The sequence below is a fragment of the Malania oleifera genome, chromosome 2 (genome assembly GCF_029873635.1).
Source record: "Malania oleifera isolate guangnan ecotype guangnan chromosome 2, ASM2987363v1, whole genome shotgun sequence".
In the NCBI taxonomy this organism is placed as follows: Eukaryota; Viridiplantae; Streptophyta; class Magnoliopsida; order Santalales; family Ximeniaceae; genus Malania; species Malania oleifera.
In genome coordinates this window covers 66,714,692-66,736,823 of record NC_080418.1, presented here as the reverse complement: position 1 = coordinate 66,736,823, position 22,132 = coordinate 66,714,692, and the positions used below count along the sequence as shown (strand labels likewise).

The 22,132-nt window shown below is 37.6% G+C and overlaps 1 protein-coding gene across 8 annotated transcripts in view; it reads right to left on the bottom strand.

Moving 5' to 3' along the window:
• The window catches only part of LOC131149486 (phospholipid-transporting ATPase 2), a 155,269-nt gene that overhangs the window by 105,541 nt on the left and 27,596 nt on the right, over positions 1-22,132 (bottom strand). For 7 of the 8 annotated variants that reach the window (XM_058099948.1, XM_058099949.1, XM_058099953.1 and 4 more), the window contains 3 exons: positions 16,357-16,473; positions 692-784; positions 417-591 (listed from right to left, as the gene is read on the bottom strand). In XM_058099948.1, coding sequence (XP_057955931.1) covers positions 417-591; positions 692-784; positions 16,357-16,473 — 385 coding nt within the window. The remainder of the gene's footprint in view (positions 1-416; positions 592-691; positions 785-16,356; positions 16,474-22,132) is intronic. The other variant, XM_058099951.1, reaches the window with a different exon arrangement.

Here is a 22,132-nt window from a genome sequence, read left to right as displayed (position 1 = left end):
TCATAAATTGAGAGGGAAACAAAGATTCATCTTATTAATTTAAAATTAACCATCTCTCCCTTTCCAGACCCTTATCAATCTCATTCATGGCAAGCACATGCCTTTCAATCAATGCCCTTTCTCCAGACCTCAAACGAACCAAGAATGCCATAGCTGCCCCTTCACCATTAACCTTTTTCTTTCAATTGTACACAATTAACCAACAAAATTTTTTGTTTGATTGTCAAATCACATGCCTCATCCCTCGATAGTTCAATAGAGAGCCCCTTTAAACCTCAAGACACTTTAGGAATTCAAAGCCCTTTTTACTTAAACCAAAAGTGCAAAAAGAATGAGCAACAATATAGAGGGTAGGAGGAAAATTAGAAATACAATTTACATTCGAACAAGAAACTTCCGAAAAACTAGAAACTTGCCCGTATAAACAGCTACTCCACAAGCCCACTCAGTGTTCCGCAAGTAACAAGATTGAAGAATTGTGTTTTTTATAGTTAAAGGGCACATATCATTGTCAATAAATGGTGGAAACAACCGTAGATTTGCATCGAATCTTCTAATATCCTTATCTGGACTGGGACATTCAAAAACACCCTGCATAGAGAAAAAAAAGTATAAATACCCACTAGAAACTAATAAGAAAGCAAATAACCAACAGATGCTCCAGGCAGGATGAGACATAAGAAATTCTTGCCTTGATTTTATGCAATAGTTCAAAATCTATTCCCATGCAAGAAGAAGGTATAACCCTCGTCTTAAGATCTGTTTCACCATCTAGGGCAGCTGTCTGCAAAGTATTTTACTTCATTACGTTCCTTGAAATATCAGAAAGATCATGCTCTAAAGGAAAAATTAGCATCCTTGATTCTTCAAAACTAAAGATTTTTTTTTTATAGAAAAAGAAATTCATTAGAAACAGAAAGAATGTACAATCAGGAAGAAGACATCTCCCAACGAAATCCGGGAATCCCCAGAAAAAAAAAAAACAATTCAAACAAAACCAAACACTAAAGATATTAAGGCTCTGTTCTGTTCAAATGAGAGTTACAAGGTATATTAAAAACTGCATTTGCCCAGTAAAAGGAGTTTCCTTCAAATTTGAAGGAAAGGGTAGAGGAAAGATGAAGGAGATCAACCTTAATACTATTGCACGCTCACAGAAAGATCAACTGTTGCACAACTCAAGTGCATGAAAAGGGTCACATATTGGACGATTTCTACTCGGCACCAGCCTCTCACCTCACCTCACGGTCCTCACCAAATAAATTATAAATGTATTGTATGTATGTATGTATGTATGTATGTATGCACACACACACACAAATGTTAATATTAATTGTGCAGCAAACTAGACCAGTCAAGCCTATTCAAACTCAGTTATGCCCATCTCAACAAGCCCATATCAGCATTCAGACTCCACTTGGAACAAAAGCAGATACGGTAGCAGGTTGAACAAAACTCTACTACAGCCAGCTCATAAGAAGATCCTATGTTAATAGAAAACTTAATCAACATCCAAGTTAGTCGCACAATATGCACTACATTTAGTCTACCAAATCATCTATGCCTACTGTCTGTTTTAATTAGCAGTGATTCTACTAAACTGGAAGTCTTTGGTGATTACTCATGAAATATTTTTGCAACATAAACCATGATGTGCATCACCACACTTGCTTCCTCAAATAAAAGACAAGATAGTCCTACCACACACTAGGAAGAAATAAAAATAAAAATTTATATTAAGGAGACTGTAAATCTGTAATCAAGAAAGCCAAAAACAATTCTTTTACTTAGTACATGCCAAAGGAGGACAAATCAGACTAGTCAGACAGCCATCCAGGGCTAAAAAATAAAGGAAAACCTCAAAAATGGAGAGGGAAATGACTCACAAGCATCACATCAGCCCCACAAAATTCAAAACTCAAAGTCATGTTAGGAATTAATGAGGGGAATGGACTCTTAGGGAACATTTGGGTTGGTTATGCCAAAAAAGAAATTACTTAAACAAATATGAAATTTAAATGTTCTTGTTGATTAGTATGGCGACTGTGCGTGCATGGCGACACTCCCCTCCGAGCCTCTTTGATAATGCGATTATGGCAACCTTCCCTTCTCCCTCTCTCCTAAACCCTTCCCCTCATGATCAACCACCCTCTAACAAAAGAGTCGTGCAGACTCGCAGCTTCTTTCTTCATGTCACAAAACCTAGAACCAGCCGACGAGATTCAGAACTTCTTCGTTCTTCCTTTGCCAAGCACCTTCAAAACCCTTGAAGAACACTAGAACTGTTGTGCCTTCTAGAATAAGAGCAAACCATCGTGATCGAGCACCAACAGCTCTTGTACCCCACTACACAGGTCTTTTTCTACCCATATCACTTTCACCCTTCTAGAATGACACCCCAATTTTCTGTTAGCACCTGAACCCTGGTCACCTGATCCATTATCGCAATAAAGACAGGAAGCTTTGCAACTCTCAAAATTAAAAGGAAGGTAGTCTCTTTAGTTATTTTGGCCTTCTCAATGTACCATATCATGGGATTTGCAGGGAAATATGTTGCCTCTATTGAGAAGGAGAAAGAGAAGCTTGTACGGGCTGCAAAACTGAAAGGGTTGATTTGTGAAGCTAGCTAAGGGAGTGAAGGATGTCGTAAGAGACTTATTTTCAGTAAAGCAGGCAGCAGAGTTAGCCTACAGATTTTAGAAAATGGCAGAGGTAGATTTATATATATATATATATATGTTTGAAGAAAGAGAATAAAGGAAAAATCAATATAGTGTGAGTCCCCAGAGGAGTCCAAAAATGCAGGTAGAGGGCCTTTTTAGCTGCTTTCCTGGAACTTTCTTTGCCCACGAATGAAACCAGTGAAACTAACCTTGGTAGCTGGAGATGTGCCAACTGTGGCTCAATGAATGTGAGGTCAGAGAAAAGTGCAAAGAGAAGAAGCATTTCCAGAGAATTCTGCTGAATGTCTCATTTGCCAATGTAACCAAATGAGTTACAACAATGGGGAATGAATCAAGAAAGGCAATCATTCGAATCCTCAGGAATTGGGGAGGCTCTTTTCCTTACAGGAACTCCAAAAACATACAAGACGGTGGCGGGAAAGCAGGGAATTATTCTTTTATGGACAAGGTTGGGCCCGAAACTCAAAGGCCCTATATATATGGGCTTAAAAAACAAAAGGCAACATGGGTTATTAAAAATCAAAGCACCGACCCAATAGGGGATGATGATAAGAATCCAACTCAAGAAATTCAGCATGTAGGGCTTGCGGCTGATGTGGTAAGAGCAAATACAGAATCTGCAAGCTCGGATAATTCAGTTGGGAAGATTCCAAGGAATCAAGGAAGCACTTTGGCTGGCGATGGACGAAAGGCTGCTTGTGATGAAACAGAATTCCTCACTACCAGCAGGAACCAGACTGTAAACAGCAGGGAGGAAACTGAAAATTGTAACCAGATCTCTCCTTTTTACTCAATCCCGAGAGAGGAGATCACGATGGGACAAGAGAGGGAATTTGAAGATGAACTATCTTACAACTCAGAAGATTATTTGGGCAGCATTGCTGAATCTATAATGGAATTATTGGTCGATCAGATGATAGCTGACCTTGAATATGCAGATGAGGAGGGTTTAAAACAGCTCTTCAAAGGCAATAACAGAAAGTTCGAGGACTAGGGCAGTGTGAAAACAACAGTTCAGAAACGATTCCACAAGACTTATAAGTGATTGTCTCAGTCGGATCCTGGTTTTACTCAAGAAGGTATAAATTTACAAATCATAATCCTGATCATGTGTTAGATTTAAATAATGAGGGGCATTTGTATTCCGACCTTAGCCTTGGGCTTAATATTTCCACTTCTGGTAATCCAGTTATTCCTTCTTTTGGTGTTGGGGGGAGTGAGTCTAGGAAGGGTGAATCTCTCTGGGAAGATCCAAGCACATCTTTCATTAGTAGAGGAATTCTTCCTCTTCCTAATCAACACTTTCTTTCTTTTCTTACTGTATGCCATAAAGATTCTAATAGATTGGAGGGTTGTGGTTTAAGCTTTGAGGACGGTGAGAGAGACAACATAGACCCACAAAAACTCCTTAAGGACCTTAGCTAGGAATTACTTGATCCTAATGGGCATTTGGTGAAAGGTGGGCTTGAGCCCTAAGACGTATGAGAGGCAGAAAAAGAAAAGTTCAAAAGGAACTTAAAAACTTGGTCTCCTCAATAAATTACGAGGGTGGAAAAGGGGTAGGGAAAGGAGGGAAACGTGTCAAATTATAAGGATTGTTAGTTGGAAAGTGAAAGGTTTACTGGGGACTAGGAAGAGGAATCTGATTAAGTTCATTCCGGTAAAGTATTCCCTAGACATAGTCCTCATCCAAGAAACTAAGCCAAAACTAGTTGGGGGGTGAGGGTGTAGTAGGGATTGGGATAGTTCAACCTTGTGCAGAGCCTCTTGTGTCCTCCTCGTCATGTGGGACTCTCAAAATTTTTCCAAATTTGACACGCTAGCAAGTTTTCTTTCCCTTTCCATGCTTTTTGAAGTGAGAGAGAGGGCAGTGTTGGGTTTCCTCAGTTTATGGACCTTCACGACCAAGTCTCAGAAGCTCTTCTAGGAGCAATTGTACTCCATTTATGGCTTTTGCTCCCGTAGATGGATCGTTGGAGATGATTTTAAATGTGGTGCGATTTCCTAAAGAAGAAAAAGGGGAGTAAGACTTTCTACTAGTAGGCAAAACTTTGACTCTTTGACTAAGGATTGGGGAAGAGATATCCCATAAGGGAATGCCTCTTTTACTTGGTCCATAACGGGAAGCAAGAGCGGTGACCAGTAGGTTGGACAGGTTTTTGTTTTGTAGGGAGTGAGAGGATGAGTTTCCAAACCCTACCAATAGTACTCTCCCTAGGACCACATCCTATCACTTCCCTATTTTGTTAGAATATAATAAGGTTGCATGGGGACCTACTCATTTTTAGGTTTGAAAATATGTGGCTAGACCATGTGACTTTCAAATCTCTAGTTAGGGAGTCAAGGGGAGAGTAAATCAATAGGGGGTGGGAAGGGATTAGATTTATGAGAAAATTGAAATGTTTGAAGGAGAAGTTGAAAGTATGGAATAAGGAGGAGTTCGGGAACGTTAGAATTATAAAGTCGACAATTATAGGTGAGTTGAAATCCTTGGATAGGAAGGAGGAGGAGGTTAGCCTTTTAGTTAGCAATGAAAGTAGGAGAGTTTCCGTGAAGAATGAGTTGGAAGAGGTTATTTTTTAGGAATTGAAGAGTTGCAAACAAAAGAGCAACTAAAATGCGTAAAAGATGGTGATTGTAGCTCCTTTTCTTTCATAGGCTAGCCAATGATAGGAAGAATAAGAATTGGATCAGGGGTTAGACATGAGGAATGGGAGAGTTTTTAATGACTCTTATCATATCGCTTCCATTATTACTAATTTCTTTCACAATTTGTATTCGTAGGATGATAATTGTCAACCAACGTTAAAAGGGCTGGATAGGAATCCTATTACCAGCGATTAGAAGAGTTGGCTCGAGAGACCATTTGAGGAGGAAGAAATGAGAGGAGTGGTCTTTGGGATGGAAATGGATAAGGCCCCAAGTACTAACGGTTTCAACATCGTTTTTTTCCAAGATTGTTAGGAGGTTGTCAAGAGTGATTTGTTGAAAGTTTTTACTGAATTCTTTGGGAACAAAACTTTGACCAAAAGTACCAAATCCTCCTTTTATAGCCTTGGTGCCTAAAAAATGTAGAACTATTAAGGTTGAGGACTTTAGACCTATTAGTCTTGTTTCTTGTGTGTACAAGATTATTACTAAGATTTTAGCTAATAGGTTGAGTGTCATGCTTGCTAATACTATATCTTGTGCCCAGTTTCTTGTGTGTACAAGATTATTACTAAGATTTTAGCTAATAGGTTGAGTGTCATGCTTGCTAATACTATATCTTGTGCCCAGAGTGTGGTGGTGGTGGTGGTGGTCGTGGTGGTGGTGGTGGTGGTGGTGGTGGTGGTGGTGGTGGTGGTGGGGGTGGGGGGGGGAATCATGGATGCCATTCTTGTCATAGGAATTAAAAAGGTGGTTTTTTTTTAAATTATACGTTGAGAAAGCTTACGATAAAGTAAGTTGGAGCTTTTTGAATAAAGTCTTTGCGAGAAAGGGTTTTGGCAAGTGTTTGCATCGTTGGATTAGGGGTTACCTTTCTAACATGTGGCTTTTGGTGATCGTTAATGGCGAACCCAAATCTTGGTTTAGCACCCTCTCTCCCCTTTTCTATTTGTTCTTGTAGAGGGTGTTGAGAAGGATAGAGGATAAGGTTGTGGAAAGGGGGCTGGTTATAGGCTTAAAAGTAAGGAGAGAAGATGTGGTTGTTTCCCATCTCCAGTTTGTTGATGATACCATTTTCTTCCTTGATGATCACAGTCCTTTTAAAGGTATTTTGGGTATCCTCCAAATCTTCAAGAGGATGTCTGGCCTCAAAATTAATATGGGGAAGAGTGGATTAGCAACTCTAAAAGTACCCAACAAGCAAGTTAGGGAGTGGACCACACAAGTGGATTGTGGCATTTTGGATTGGCCTTTGACTTATTCAGGGCTTCCTTTGGGGGAGAATTCTATAGCAGCAGAGTTTTGAAATCCAATGGTAGAGAGGGTGACTAAAAGGTTAGATGTGTGGAAGGGGACTCTCTTCTCTTAAAGGGGGAAGAATTACTCTAATTCAGGCTTGTCTTTCAAACATTCCCCTTTATTTTCTGTTTGTTTTTGTGATTTCGATAGGGATTGCTAGTAACTTATGAAAATCATAACAGACTTTCTGTGATCTAGGGTGGGGGGTCATAGGGATCACTTAGTCAGATGGGATGAGGTTTGTAAGGGGTCTAGGTAATTTGGTGTCTAAAAACACCGCCCCTCCAGCTAAATGGTTATGGCACTTCCCTTCAGAAGAATCTTTCCTTTAGCATCAAGTAATAAGAAGCAAGTTTGGGTTGGATGAGAATGGGTGGATACCAATAATAGTCTAATATGTTGAGAGTCTGTGAAGGTCCATTTCTCAAATTTCTCACTCCCTTACCCCTCGCACTAATCTTGTGGTGGGGAGGGGGTCACGTATCCACTTCTAGAAAGACCCGTAGCTAGGTAATGAAATTTTATTCACTTCTTTCCCTAGTCTCCTTCATTTGTGCTCTAAGCAAAAAAATAAAGCCATATCTTTTTTTTGTCAACGTTTTACGTAGTCCTTTGGTTTCCTAAAATCTTCATTTTAGGAGACCTATTAATGGTAGGGAGATGGAGGAGTTGTCTTCCGTTTCTCTATCTTTATTGAACAGAAGTAATCTTTCATTGAGGAAGGATATTCACCCTTGGTCCTTGGATCAGTCAGGCGTGTATTCTTGCAGATATTTTCTTGAATTCTTGATTTGTTCCTCATTTCCGCTCTTTTCTATAATTTGGAAGGCCAAGACTCCCTCAAAAATTAAGGCTTTAAAAATACTAACTTGCTGCAAATCAAAAGACCTTTGAAGGCACTTTCTCCTTATGTTTGTGACTCTGTTTCAAGGACATTGAGGCAGCTTCTCATCTCCTTTTACACTGCAACTTTGCACGGAGTATTTGGAATAAGTTGTTTTGGTATAATGAGGCAAAGGTGGGGATGCACTATATTGGTGGAAGATTTATCAGCCATTTCTTTCACAGGTGTTGCAAAAGGTTGGATATGGCAGCCTTATGGAGTGGTTTATTTGCAATTTTATGGGGGATATGGATGGAATGCACGGATATTCTCCACGGAAAAATTAATTTGGGAGTTGGTCTAGGATAAGATCCAGTTCTTAGCATCACTGCAGTGTGTTGGTTTTGGGTTTTTCAGAGGAAATAGTTTCTAGGAGATTCAAAGAGATTGGAGGAATGTGCTGGCTTTTGAGTTTTTTCTTTTTCCAGTAGGTTTTTGTTCCTTCTCTGGTTTGTTCCAGATTATCTTTGTGAGATTTCCCATTCCAACTCTTGTAAATTCTTTTCCCACTAATATAAGATTTTTTCGCTATCAAAAAAAAAATGGGCTATCCTAAAGGATTTCAGGAATATTACCTCCAAAATTTCAAATGCCACATTTTGGCATAACATGGAATCAAATGAGGCAGGCATTTGAAATTTCCCAAGAATACTGAAAAACACTATGGGAATTCAAAACCCACCTCTCCCTTAAGTTATATTTTTTATTTCAGTGGGAATCCAAACTTGTGGGAAAAATAGATCCCACTATTTCACTTTGTTGAGACAAGCATGCCCCTCCTGATTTAGCATTGCAACCCCAATCTCTTCGCGCATTTTAATTTTCAATTAGAAAGGTTGTAAATATAAAGTATATAAGCTACCACTACGTTTAACAGAACTTATTTTTTCAACAAAGTACAGTCCAACTTCCTCCATCAGAAACTGTTACCAACCTAATTTTTTCACCAAAATCAAAATCAAAAAATGCAGAGGCAAGCACACCACCACCCAATCCTTTTTTGCCAATATCTTAGGCTTAAGGAAATCACTTTTTAGAGGGCTTCAGACAAGCCTATGCTTAACCCGCAAAGAATACATCCTCATCCGCAGCATATTTTCCACACATTGGCAGAAGGCAGGATCTGACAAAAATATTTCAAGTACAATTTAAGCAAAAAAATAAATATATTCTAACAATCTGTTGTAAATGATTTGGAGTTATTTATTCTTTTGTGCATTTAGAAAATCATATGGATGGAGGATGATTAATTATATTTGGATTGATATGGAGTTTTGTAGAGTTTTTTCCAGCATTGGGAATGTTCTTGTTCTCTCAATATAAGTTCATGAGTTTAGGGTACTCTAGTGATCTGAATAAAATAATAGTGAAATACCAATGTTGAGCCAAACACATTAATCTTATATTCCAAAGCATCCTGGCGTGTAAATCAAACAGAAATATTCCCATGAGACAGTACTCCTGTTCCTGACTATTACATTCCTGGACAAATGATCCATGAAGCATCCAAGATTACGTAAACTCAACATCCCCTTAGTATACTGCATTGAAGTTTCTAATGGATATGCTACTTTCTATTGAATGTATTGTGGCTTTTGTAGAATTCTTAAGAACAAAAATACTACATGTACAAATTATCATCAGTGAACGTAGGTCATATTTGGACCCTGGAATAGGAAGGGACCAGATTCGGAATCCTGTTCTGCCATTCCCAGACGATGAGAATAGAAATGGTTCATTCCCGTTTATGGATTTGGATTGACTATGTTAGAACTGGAATCATTGCACGGATATGGTATTTTGACTTCTTTGTTACTTTAATAGAATGGAAGGGAAATATTGTCACTTCAAATCACAAAAGCCCATTTTCTCTAGCCAAATTCTCATTTCCATACGCCTTTCTCAGGAATATCAATTCAGGTTTCATGCTGGGGCAATTCAAAATAATTCTCAATGTAAAAAATATGTCACCCGGTGTCTGAAAACACTGTTCTTTTGGCTAAATGGTGTGGTTTCCCTTAGAAGAGCCCTCTCTCTGGCATAGACTCATTAAAAGTAAATTTGGTATGCATGTGAATGGTTGGGATGCTAATTTAGGAACTAAATGTTCTTCGGAAGGCCCGTGAAGGTGAATTTCTCAGGTACACCCCCTCTTTGTTCCTCACACTATGTTTGTCTTGGGTAATGCTTCTCGTATTCATTTTTGGTAAGACTTCTGGACAGGTAACGCTGCTTCATTATATCCTTTTCCTGATCTTTATCATTTCAGTTAAGGTCAGAATGAGGTTATTTCCTTCTTTTTGATTTCTGAAGGTCATTCATTGGGGCTTCCCTTTCCATAGAACTCTCAACAATAGAGAGGTAGAGGAGCGGTCTCCTCCTTGATGTTATTGGGGACTTGTTGTCCATCCTTTGGGGTGGATAGGCGTTTTTGGTCTTTAGACTCTTCAGGGCTTATTCTTGCAGATCCTTTTGTAACTATTTGATCAATGCTAATATTCCTTTCTGGTCGATAGAATTATTTGGAAGGTCAAATATCACTCAAAGATCAAGGCTTTTATTTGGTTGATTGCTCTTAACAGTGTTCAACACCAACAATCTGTTGCAGAGAAGGAGACATTCAAAGGCACTTTCCCCTGATATATGTTTTCTTTGTCGTGATAATTCTGAAAACAGTGCCTCAGTTGTTTTCGCACTTCTTGTTTGCTTGAATATATGAAATAAGCTTTTTGGCCTTTTCAGGAAATTTAGGTTTGTCCAAAGTCAGTGTAGGTTTTGTTGGCCACTTCTTTTGCTGGTTTTGGAAAAAGGAAGGATGCTCATGCTTTGTGGATGTATGTGGTTTTCACAGTTCTGTGGGGTTTATGAATTGAAAGAAATGCGTGTATATTTATGGAAAAAAGGCTGAACAAATCTTCATTATGGGAGAAGATTCATTATTTGGCCTCGCTTTGGTGTGCTTCTACTGGTTGTTTTAAAGGAGTTAGATTTTCGAATATTGAACAGGATTGTTGGCTTTGTTAGTCTGATTGTTTGTTGGCTTTGTTAGTCTGATTGTTTAAGTTTTTCTTTTTTTTTCAAAAGATATTTTTATTAGAAAAAGAAGATTGTACAAGGAGGGAGTGTAAGAACCTAGCAAAAAAAATCTGGCACAAATTAGGAAAAAGAAAAAAAAGAACAAAAATCATGCAAAACGGTTCCTCCGGTCCCCAAATAAATCCTGAAAACTAGCTTCCCTAGAAATTCCAAACCCAAGACACCATAAAGAAGTCAAAAACTGAATCTTATCCCACACCAAAGACAAATACAACTTCTTCCCAAAAAACATCCACATGTTACATTCCAACCATAAGCCCCATAAAACTGCATAAAGCCACACTTCCACAGAGCTGCCCTACCCTTCCTTCTTCCAAAGCCCAGCTAAAGAGATGACTAACAAGTCATCCATTGAACAGGGGCAAACCCAACTCTCTTCCATAATGCTAAAGAATCTATTCCAAATCCTCCATGCAACGTCACAGTGCAAAAAGAAATGGGAGGCTGTTTCAGAATTACTATAACAGAGCACACAAACATCTGTAGAGAGAGCCTTCAAAGGTCTCCTAATCTGCAGCAAGTCACTGATATTAATTTTGTTAAGCAAAACCAACCAAATAAATGCTTTAATTTTTTGGGGAACTTTAACCTTCCAAATAACAGGATATAGAGGAAAGGGAGAGTTTGAATAGATCAAAAATTCAAAGAATGATTTATAAGAAAACACCCCCTCCCCCAATGATCCAAACACCAAGATCGAACATCCCTACCCAAGGATTATTTGCAATTTTTCAGTACAGACAGTAAGGAAGACAACTCCACCTTCTCCCTATCATTAATAGGTCTCCTAAAATGAAGATTCCAAGAAAGCTGCTCACATTGTCCACATAAAAAGAAATAACTCTTTTTGGCTTAGAGAACAATCTAAAAAGACGAGGAAAAGAAGTGGAAAAAAAAACACTCCCGAGCCTGTGTCTTTTCCCAAAACGAATCTGGGAACCCCTCCCCACTTCAAATTTAGTGTGAGGGATAAAAATAGAGTAAATCTAGGAAATACACCTCCACAGACTCTCCAAAGAACATCTTAAACTACCGTCAGCATCCCGCCCATTCTAATCCAACCCAAACTTACTAAGAATAACTTTATGTCATAGGGAATTATCTTCTAAGGGGAAGCCCCACACCATTTAGCTAAAAAAGCAGTGTTTTCGACACCACGTTACTAAGACCTAATCCCCACCTTTTCAGACCTACAAACCTCCATCCAACTTACTTAATGGTCCCAATGACTCCCCACACCAGACCACAAAAATCTCTCATAATTCTCTCAAGCTTGCTAGCAATCCCCACTAGATCTCTAAAAACAGATTATAAGTACAGAAGAATGCTAGAAAGACAAGCCTAAGCCTGGATATGTGTGATTCTACCCAAAACAAAAAAAAAGGAAGAACGCTCCCTGTGTACCATCTAATCTCTTTGTGACCCTCTCCACTACTGAATTCCAAAAATCTTTACCTCTAAACAGAATCCCTAAATAAGCTAGGGGCCAATCCAAAAAATCACACCCCACATCTGCAGCCCAATCACTAGTTCTCTCAACGGGTACATTTAAGGCTGCTAAACCACTCTTCACCATATTAATTTTAAGCCTATAAACCCTCTTAAAAACTTGAAGTATACCCAAAATTTTTCTAAATAGAAGCTTATGATCATCAAGGAAGAAAATGGTATCATCAGCAAATTGAAGATGAGAAACCAAACCGCAACCCCATCATCCTCCACACCTAAACCTTTAGTCAACCCTCTATCAACCGCCTTATCCACCATCCTACTTAAGACATCAACTATAATGGCAAGCAAAGAGGGAGATAATGCGTCTCCTTGTCTAGTGACTCTCAAAGAAGTAAACCAATATTAAGGCTCACCATTAACAATAACTAAACCACACATTAAACAAACAGCCCCTATCCCACCTGCGCCAATGCTCCCCAAAACCTTTGTTCACGAAAACCTTATCCAGGAAACTCCAGCTCACTCTATGATAAGCCTTTTTGATATCTACTTTGAAAATAAACCCCCTCTTCTTATTCCTATGGACGTCCTCCACCACCTCATTGAGCATCGTACTCAACCTTCCTCTCCCCAAGAATCCCCAACCAAAGATTAAAAAGTTGCATGGTTCACCCACACGTTCTCAAACCTGAAATGGATAGGACCCCATGTCATCTTACTAGACTTAGTGAAGTGATTGGAAGTAGTTCTATGAAGAGTGATATGAGAGGGGTCAGGAAACTCATACTCCCACTCACTACAAAACAAAAAACTATCCAATCTACTAGCCACCACTCCAGACCCCCCTTACAGACTAAGTGAAAGAAGCATTTCCCAAAGGGAGATATCTCAACCCGCAATCCCTAATCAATGAATCAAACTTGATTATACTCACAGTACCATGCCCCCCTTTTTCTTCTATCTAGGAAATCTAACCACATTAAAATCACCTCCCACAATCCACCTAGAGGAACAAAAGCCAAAGATAAAGCAAATATCTTCCCAAAAAGAGTTCCTCAACATAGGTCTAGAAGGTCTGTAAACTGAAGAGACCCACCACTGCCCCCTCCCTCTTACTTTGAATAAAATCGACAAAGAAAAAAACCCCATCGAAGTATCAACATTCAAAATAGGGGGCAAATTTCATAAGATGAGAATAACCCCTGAAGTGTCTCACAAAGGCAAAAATAACCGATTGCTGCAAAGCCCACCCCAAATATTCTTCACTATGCCCCCACCTATCGATTCCAATTTAGATTCTTGGATAAGAACAATATCGGGGGAATTCTTATCCAAAACCTCCTTAATCAAGCTCCTCTTCCTCAAGCTACCTAAACCTATCACATTCCAACTGATTATCTTTATAATCTAATGTGTTTCCTGCCCTTCCCAAAGCCTTTCCCACCCCCAACTAATTGACAACACAAAATCTTTTAGCTCCTTTTGGACTTTCTTCTTCCTTCTCTCATACATCCTAAGACTTAAACCCAACCTAACCACTTCTCCAACCAGCTCTACCAACTCCAAACCCCATGTCTTCAAGGAGTTTTTGCGGGACTAGACAGTCTCTCACGCCTCCTTTATAGCTAGGATCATAGCCCTCCCCGCTAGAAAAGTCATCCCTATGACAAAAAGTATCCGAAGAAGGCATCGGTTAAATAGGGATAGGAAGAAGGCCTTTACTACTTTTAGATGTACAAGGGTCCCCAAAAAGAAAATCCATTTTCCAAGTATTAACCCTCCCCCCCCCCCCCCCCCCAAAAAAAACATCAAAAAAAGGAACAACAGACTTAGAAACAAGGTAGGGACTGATCACAATACTAGGGTCAGAAGGCAAATTTCCTGCAATATTTAAAGCTTTCATCTGGTCAAAATCATGCTTAGAAGAAATTATACCCACTTGAGCAAGATCTGAATTCGAGTGAAGGCTACCATTCTCCATTAGCTGCGAACTCAATTCTAAAATTTCCTCCTTATTTTCCTCACCCTCTTCAAAATCTCCATCAGGAGGTTCAAACAAATCATACAATCCTTCATCAAAATCATCTATCAGCTGATCAACGAGAAGCTCCTTCACAGACTCGCACATGTTATCCAAATCTTCATCTGAACCATACATTGAAACATCTTCTATATTCCCTTCAAGAATCATGTTCATCGTCTCCACATAAGCTGTTGTTAAAGGATCAGCTTGCTTGCCAATATTTTCAAAATTTTTACCAGTCATGACAACCTCTTTAACAAAACACTCTTCCACTGGCTCTCCTGGGCACAGTCTGTCCTTTGAACCCTGCCTACCCAACTCTTCTAATTTCCCTAGTTGAGGTCGGCTATCTCCAAACCAAGCTTGGCATACTGCATTTTTTAATTTGAGCTCTCAGCATTTGGGCCCTTGTTTTTAATGACTAATACAGATTTTTTCTTCCTATGGTCAAAAGACTTCGGCCTCTAGTTTTCTCGCATTGAGATGGAATGCCAGATAGGAACCACCCCCCAGCCCCTGTGATTGCATATGGTAGCGATTCCAAAATCTGTCATCATCACTGAACCTCCTCTGACAATGCTGGCAAAGGATATATTCAGCAAAAGTCTCAAGAACGCACTTCTCCTCTCACTCTTTTCCTCTGTCCTGATGTTTGATGATCTGCAATCCAAATACCTCAAGTTACACTCTTTGATTTTGGGATCTCAGTTGTGGTTGACAAGAATTCCAACAGAGCATCAAGAAGAGCCCTCCACCCCTTTTTTTGACCACCCTTCAGGATGCGGACAGCAGGAAGAAGCTTGTTGTAATCTTTCTCCAGACATAAATATCTGCCTCTACCATTTTCAAGAAACTTCAGACCCACACTATTCCCAGCCATGTTGTATCTGGTTCCATGACAACTCTCTGCAGTACCTACATTGGCCTCACATATCACTCCCAGCATCTTAAGGACCCAAACGAGTTCCTCCTTCTCCAACATGATGAAAGAATGTTTCTAGCATACTCCATAAGCTGGTATGTTTTAGAATCCGGTGTTGAGTAGGTTTTGAACTCGAGGCAAGGGTTAACTAATAAAATGGAGGGATGATTGTGAGGGGAGAGTAGTCCTTTCTGTAGAGAAGAAGGTTAGAAAGAGGGCTAGGAAATGAAATGAGGGAGGAAACGCCATGCATGAGGGCTCAATGGGCAGGGACATTGTCACCAAGAGGAAAACATCATTTTTCTTTCCAGCTTTCTAAAATCTTGTCCCAAGCCCTTCTTTACCGGCGTAATTATCAAATATAATATAAACATATATCATCCGGTGCAAAAGGTCTTCTTTGTTTTCTTTTTCTTCTTTGTTTTCTTTGGGGGGATTGGGAGGAAGGAAAGGCTGGAAGGGGCATGATGTATACAGTTCTACTTCTGCATTTTGGAAACATTGTTTTAATGAATTTAGCCCCCTATCATTGTGCCAAGGTTTCCTCACCATGAGGCATCATTCCTAACATGCAATCCAGATGCTTGATTCACTCAAATCATTTTCATTCCAATGGATTCATTCTCACATCCCAGATACATCTACACTATTTTGGATTCCCACTTTCAAAAGACAGTAGTCAAACAGGATCCCTAGCAAATAAATTAAAGTTACCATGTAATACATGAACAAGCATTTTGTAAAGAGTAACAGGAAATCAAAAAAAAAAAGTGGTGCCACACACAAATTTAATTCTTTTAATATGACATCATTTTATGTATCTTCTATTAATTATCTTACCAATCCATAACTATATCAGTAACTCCACTTCCACTATAGACAGTATACCTAAAGCCATATACTTCTATAACGCGATGACAATTTTGCAAAAAGATTGTGACTCTGGACAATCAGATTGCATAGAAAAATAGTCAGACCCCAATTACTGTGCTGCAGATTGCATTCATAATTGGTAAAGAATCTTCAAATACTTCAATTTTTGCATTTTGAGATAGAGCCTATTTTGCAACTTTGGGTCCTCCAAGGTCATGACAAGTTCTATGTGGGAGCTAATGCAAAACTAGATTGAAACATCTAGGATTCTAGGAGCAACATCCCTTGATATTCGCTCTTTTTAGCAGTTATAGGATCCTCGTAAAGAGAATTCAACAGAGAAAAAATCTGATATTATAGTACCAAACTTCATATATCTAGCAGCCTTGTTGCAATCTTGGATCCCTAGTCTTTTCGCAACTTCAAATCTAACCAAGAGTTTTGAGAAGAAGAATGTATAGACTGACAAATTTACCTCTATGTAGCAAAGACCTTGCGGTTCTGAGGTACCGATTAGAACAAGATCACATGGCACTTCATCATTCTCCCGAAGCCACACTATATTCCCAACACGAATATCTTGTGCTTGAATCTACAAGCGCATAACACCAACAAACAAGCAAGATTAAAAAAAGTTAGTTCCAGAAAATTTAATGCAAATGAAAAAGGGTAAACCAATTCAAGAGAATAAGTAAAAATAGATAGATATATATATATATATATATATATATATAAGACAAAGAAACTAATAAAATATTGCTTTGTAGCATCTCAAGTCTATATCTCTTCCTGGTAACAGAATTTGTCTTCTATATATATAAGACAAAGAAACTAATAAAATATTGCTTTGTAGCATCTCAAGTCTATATCTCTTCCTGGTAACAGAATTTGTCATTGCTCGCTACCATCAGCTAGCCGTGGGCACGCATCACATTTGTGCTCCAAGGCTCTCTATTTTTTTTTTTTTTAATTTAAAAAAAAAAACTGTCAAGAAAATAGGCAGGCATTGAAGGGTATTTTATTTGATTATGAGTACTTTGGGTAGTTATAGAGCAGTTATGGGACAGTTATAGCCTTATAGGGGTATTTTGGCCATTCAAAAAACCAGACCAAGTATAGAGAAAATAGGCAGCAGCTAAAGGGTATTTCTATTTGATTAGAAGAATAGTTATGGGGAAGTTATGGCCCTATGGGGGTGTATTGTGGAATTAAAAAACCAGACCAATTATGGGAATCCCCTTTCTGGTATTAGAGATTATGATTTCATATCACTAAACATGACATGATTGTCAGACCAAATAAGGAAAATGCCATACAAAAATCAAAAAATTACCATGATCATGAAGCAATCATTTCTCATACAAATGCTTGCCATGTCTATAGCATTGATTTAATTCATACCCTTCCTCAAAACAGTATTGTATTTGTCACTAAGACTATGAAGTATTAATTATCATAGTTCTATATTTCATCAGACAGATTGCACTCCTGTGACTAAATTACTGGAAGTGGGTTTTATATCCTTAAGTTTCTCCAAGACTTTTGGGTTCATTCAAAATTTCAATCAAAGAAAGTACATTTCTTATATTACATCAGTTTGGCCATAAGACAATTATACGTCGAACCTTTCTCTTTGACCCTGACCCATCAATGTCCAAGCATTTAGGTGCATAATTACTCATGCTTCTTCTGCTTTGTCATACAATTCTAAAACCATATGCCTTTTCTTCTATGATAAAAGAAGAATAAAGGAAGAGAAGAAGATAAGGTGTCCTCTTACAGAAAACAAAAAAAAAACAAAAAAAACAAAAACAAAAGAAGAAACAAATGAAAAAACAAAATAAAAAGAATTTCCAATCTCTCTTCATACTAGTTAATGAGACCTCTCCAAAGAAACTGGAAGGCAGAGCACCAACATGAAGCTGGGAAACCATCCCTCATGCTACAAGAAATCAGAAGACATCACATGCCCCTCAAAAATTCTCAATTTTATTTTTGCTAAGAGAGAAATTTTATTTCAAGATAATGAAAAATACCCAAGGCAAAGACGAGAAATCCACCAACTCAAAACAAAAAATGAAACACAGATAATGAGGTAAAGCTTACTAAGCCAAAGAATCTAACTAGAAAACCCAATGTCATGATTAATGAAAAAGAATAAATAAGTAAATCATGGCACAAAGACAATCCATACAAAGAAAAGCAACTGAAAAACATGATTCTCCTATCTAGAGGTCCTCCTAGAACCAAACCCTACAGCCATCTTCCATTTTATACTTGATACAGGAGGGAGGAAAAAAAAAAGAGAGAAAAAAAAAAACAAAGAGAGAGAGAATATACCCGCGAAATGAATTTGCATGGGCTTTCATGAGTAACTTTAGCTATAATATTAGCATTCCTCACAAACCAAATTTATCTTTAACCACCGCATACCATAGAGAATCCTTTTTTCTATAAGCAAACGCCATAACCACTTAAAAAAGATCGTTTACAACAACTTATGCAGAAGCGCTTTACAGAAAAAGTGTTGAATTTTATAAGTACTAATGATAAGCACTAAACTGAAAAAGTGCTGAAAGTTATAACTTACTAGTGGTGTTTGATTGTGTTTAAAACATGTGGTATTTGGATACTTACTTTTATAATAGAGTACTATATGATTATTTTTAAACGTATTTTAAATTATAACTATGAAGATTTTTTAATTGAAAATTTCATTAATAATTATTTTAATTATTTATAATTAAAATTTAATATTTTCTATTAACAAAAATAATATAATATTATTTTTCATTAATAAACAATAATCTTGTTATTGATGTATATTTATAATATATAATTATCACATTAAGTTATGTTAAAAATAGTATTAATAACTAAATTAAAATTTTTAGCTTATTTGATGTTAATTTAAATTTATAAATGGTTCTTTTTATTCATTCCAAAATTTAATTATATCTTATTAATAATTAATAGCTTATAATGCATAGTAAAATAATTCAATACAATTGACCAGGGCAATCCCGACTCATTGGACGCTTACTGGGATGCAACTATGAAAGATTCTTCACAGTGAAAAATCAGATTCATTCAAAGAGAATCCTTCAATGACAACAGTGGCGGAGGGCCTTGTCGTCTTTCTTGGCGAGGAGTAGAGTGTGCATCACTCCTTTCGCCTTCCTGTCGTGGCACTTCCTGTTCCTGTGCCTTAGACCCACGCACAACTTTCCTCACAGTATGGTAGACGTGTTTTGCATGAAGACAAAGGCAACACTCATGGTCTCAAATTTCCACGAAATTGTCGAAATTTTTGTCAAAATTTCCAATTTTCGTCACCCTTAAAATCGAAATGGCAGTCGATTTCAATCTTGCATAATTTTCGTCAAAATCTCAACGAATTATTCAAAATTTTAGTGAAACTTGTCAAAATTTTAACTATACAATGAAATTTCGTCAAAATTCAAATCAGAGATTTAGGAGTGAAGTGAAATTTCTCTTTTAATTTATTTTATTTATTTTATCGAAGCAAAAGATTATTACAAGTGCTTTTGAAATTATATGAAAAAATAAAATTATAGTAACATTTTATTTAACTATTCATGTCTAAATTATCATTATTTGTATAATGAATAATATTTAAATGATTTATGAATTTCATTTGTATTAACTGAATATGTTTAATGTACATTATCTTACAAATATGTTTGATACACATACTATTTTACAACTTTTCCACCTCATACAAAACATAGATGTATTTAATTTGTAATATATTAGTCCTAAAACTTATATTATTATGTTTGTTAACCATTTCTAAAGTTTCACAAGAATTCCATGCTTTACTACTAATTTCCATTATTTTTCCAAAACGAAATCGAAATTGACATCAAAATTGAAATTTCCGTACTTTTGGAGCTTCGAAATTTGAGTCGAAATTGAAATTTACGACCTTGGCAACACTATTATTCTTTTTAGCCAAAAGCCTAGTCTTTATGGTGCGCTGCACTGAGGAATATTAATGCTTTGAAAATCACGTGATTCATTAAGTGAAAGACGCTAACCAAATAGTTAGAGATGCCCAAAGAAATACGACCTCTCTGAGATTACGGTTTATGCCGCAAAGGTATGAAGTTGGACTAATTTGGAAACATCGGGCAATTTACTTCATACCTACTATTCCATCTAGTTTTTGGTTCCTAGTCTTATTCTATTAGCAGCCATGATTGGGGCTATAGTACTTACCATGCATAGGACTACTAAGGTGAAAAGACAGGATGTATTTCAACGAAATGCAATGGATTCTAGGAGGACTATAAATCAATATGTTCTGCGATTAAAGACAAATCCGATATTTCTCATTATTTTCAGCTTTCAACCACTGGTTTATCATTCAAAGGTGTGGGGGAGGCCGACTAATTTGATTCTTCATCTCCTCTAAGGCCTTTAATCTTTCTATCCGATTTCTAGTTCAAAATTTTGTGGTGTTTTCAGGAACAACTGATCAATGATGCAATATTGCATTGATGAATTCATAGTTTTTTTTTTTGGGGGGGGGAGGGGGGGGGGAGGGGTGTTAGGTTCAACTGATGAGCTTTGGCAGCCAAAAGAATCCTAATTAAACTCGATGGAGAATTAACCAAAATAGATACTCTATTTTAAAGAAATTATTGCATTTTGGTCAAGCTTATCTTTAGGGGTTTTTACTTGAGTAATAATGTATGATATAACAGTGTACGGAACCTTACCATAGATTAGAGCTAGATGAATGAAATTCGATAAGTAAAGAAAATTAATGAAGAAAAAGGCAAGTACCCAGGACACACAAATACATGAAGACCACAAAAAGAGATGAAAAGGATCCACCAAAAAATCTAGTTTCATTTATGAAATTCTAGCAAATAAAAGTAATGATCCATCAAAATGGCATTCCAAAAAGACAGTTCCAGGAAACACCAGAACAGAACAATAAACGATGGATATGGAACTCAACATCCTCCAAGGCCCTCTCATTCCTTTCTTTCCAGACTCCAAGGCATGCAAACAGGGGCTTGTTTTTACCAAGGCATTTTTATTTCCTTCCAAATGGCTTCCTAGCTTCATCTTCCCTCCTTACGAACTTCACAACAAATCCAAAGCTGGTTTCAGCATCATCCACAAAGCTCTGAATACAATAAACAGGAGAGAACACATCTCAAAAGCAGTAGAACACCAGAGAAATAGGTGATTCACCAACTCCCCATCCTTCTATGAAATACAGCACCAGCAAGCATGCCCAGATGTCTAGACCACCATAGCTACAGCTCAAATAAGTTCCAAGAAAGACAAAAAATAACAGGTAAATTTTCCAAAATCGAAAAGAAAGGTCTTCTCCCTTCAAAAGTTAACATGCTTCTCTCTCGCCAGATGCACCACCTCAAAGCCAATATTCCACACCTTTTTAGACCTCCCTTTCCTGCCCACTGCTCTAAAACAATGCAAAAGCAAATTATTAAATAAAAAAAAAGAAAGAAAGAAAAGAAATGAAATGAAAAAATAATCACCCAAATAATGCAAAACATCCTCAGACAGCAGCATGTGAATTCATAGCAAGGATGAAAGATCTGAAAGGAAGAGATGGATCAGAAGGGATGCTAGAGGGATTAAAGGTGTGCAGTTAAGGTCATTAGACAATAGGCACTCAGGTGTCTCTATTATCAAGAGAATTCAAATTTTAAATTTGATGGGCTGGCTTGAATAAAAAAAACTGGCAGGATTGATAATGGATCGAAAGAAAATTGATGGCTCTCAAATCTGTAATAAATATAAAGTAGGTGAAGGCTCTCGTATCCATTTTTGGGAGGATTTGTGGGTGGGGCATGTCTTTTTTATTTAAACATCACTTTCCCTCATTTATCAGCTTTCTATGTTTACCTATTTCTTCCCTTATGATTATCTAAGAATTCCAGTCATTGGTAGGTGGGTGGACTTTCTTTGTTGCTCAATATTTAGGATCCTCTTCGGTCTTCATTCAGGTGAGAGGCCATAGGGCTTGGACTGTGGATGGCTTTTTATGTAAAATCATTTTTCAATCACTTGATCCATTCCTCCTTGTCTTTTCCTCTTGTTAATCATATTCAGAGGCAAAGGTTCCTTCCAAGGTTGAGGTAATTATTTGTTTGGCTATCCTTCATAGAAAAACATCAACAATTCATTGCAGAGCAGGTGGGCCAACAAGGCTATATCCCGGTAGGTTTGAATTATGTGTTTTCATA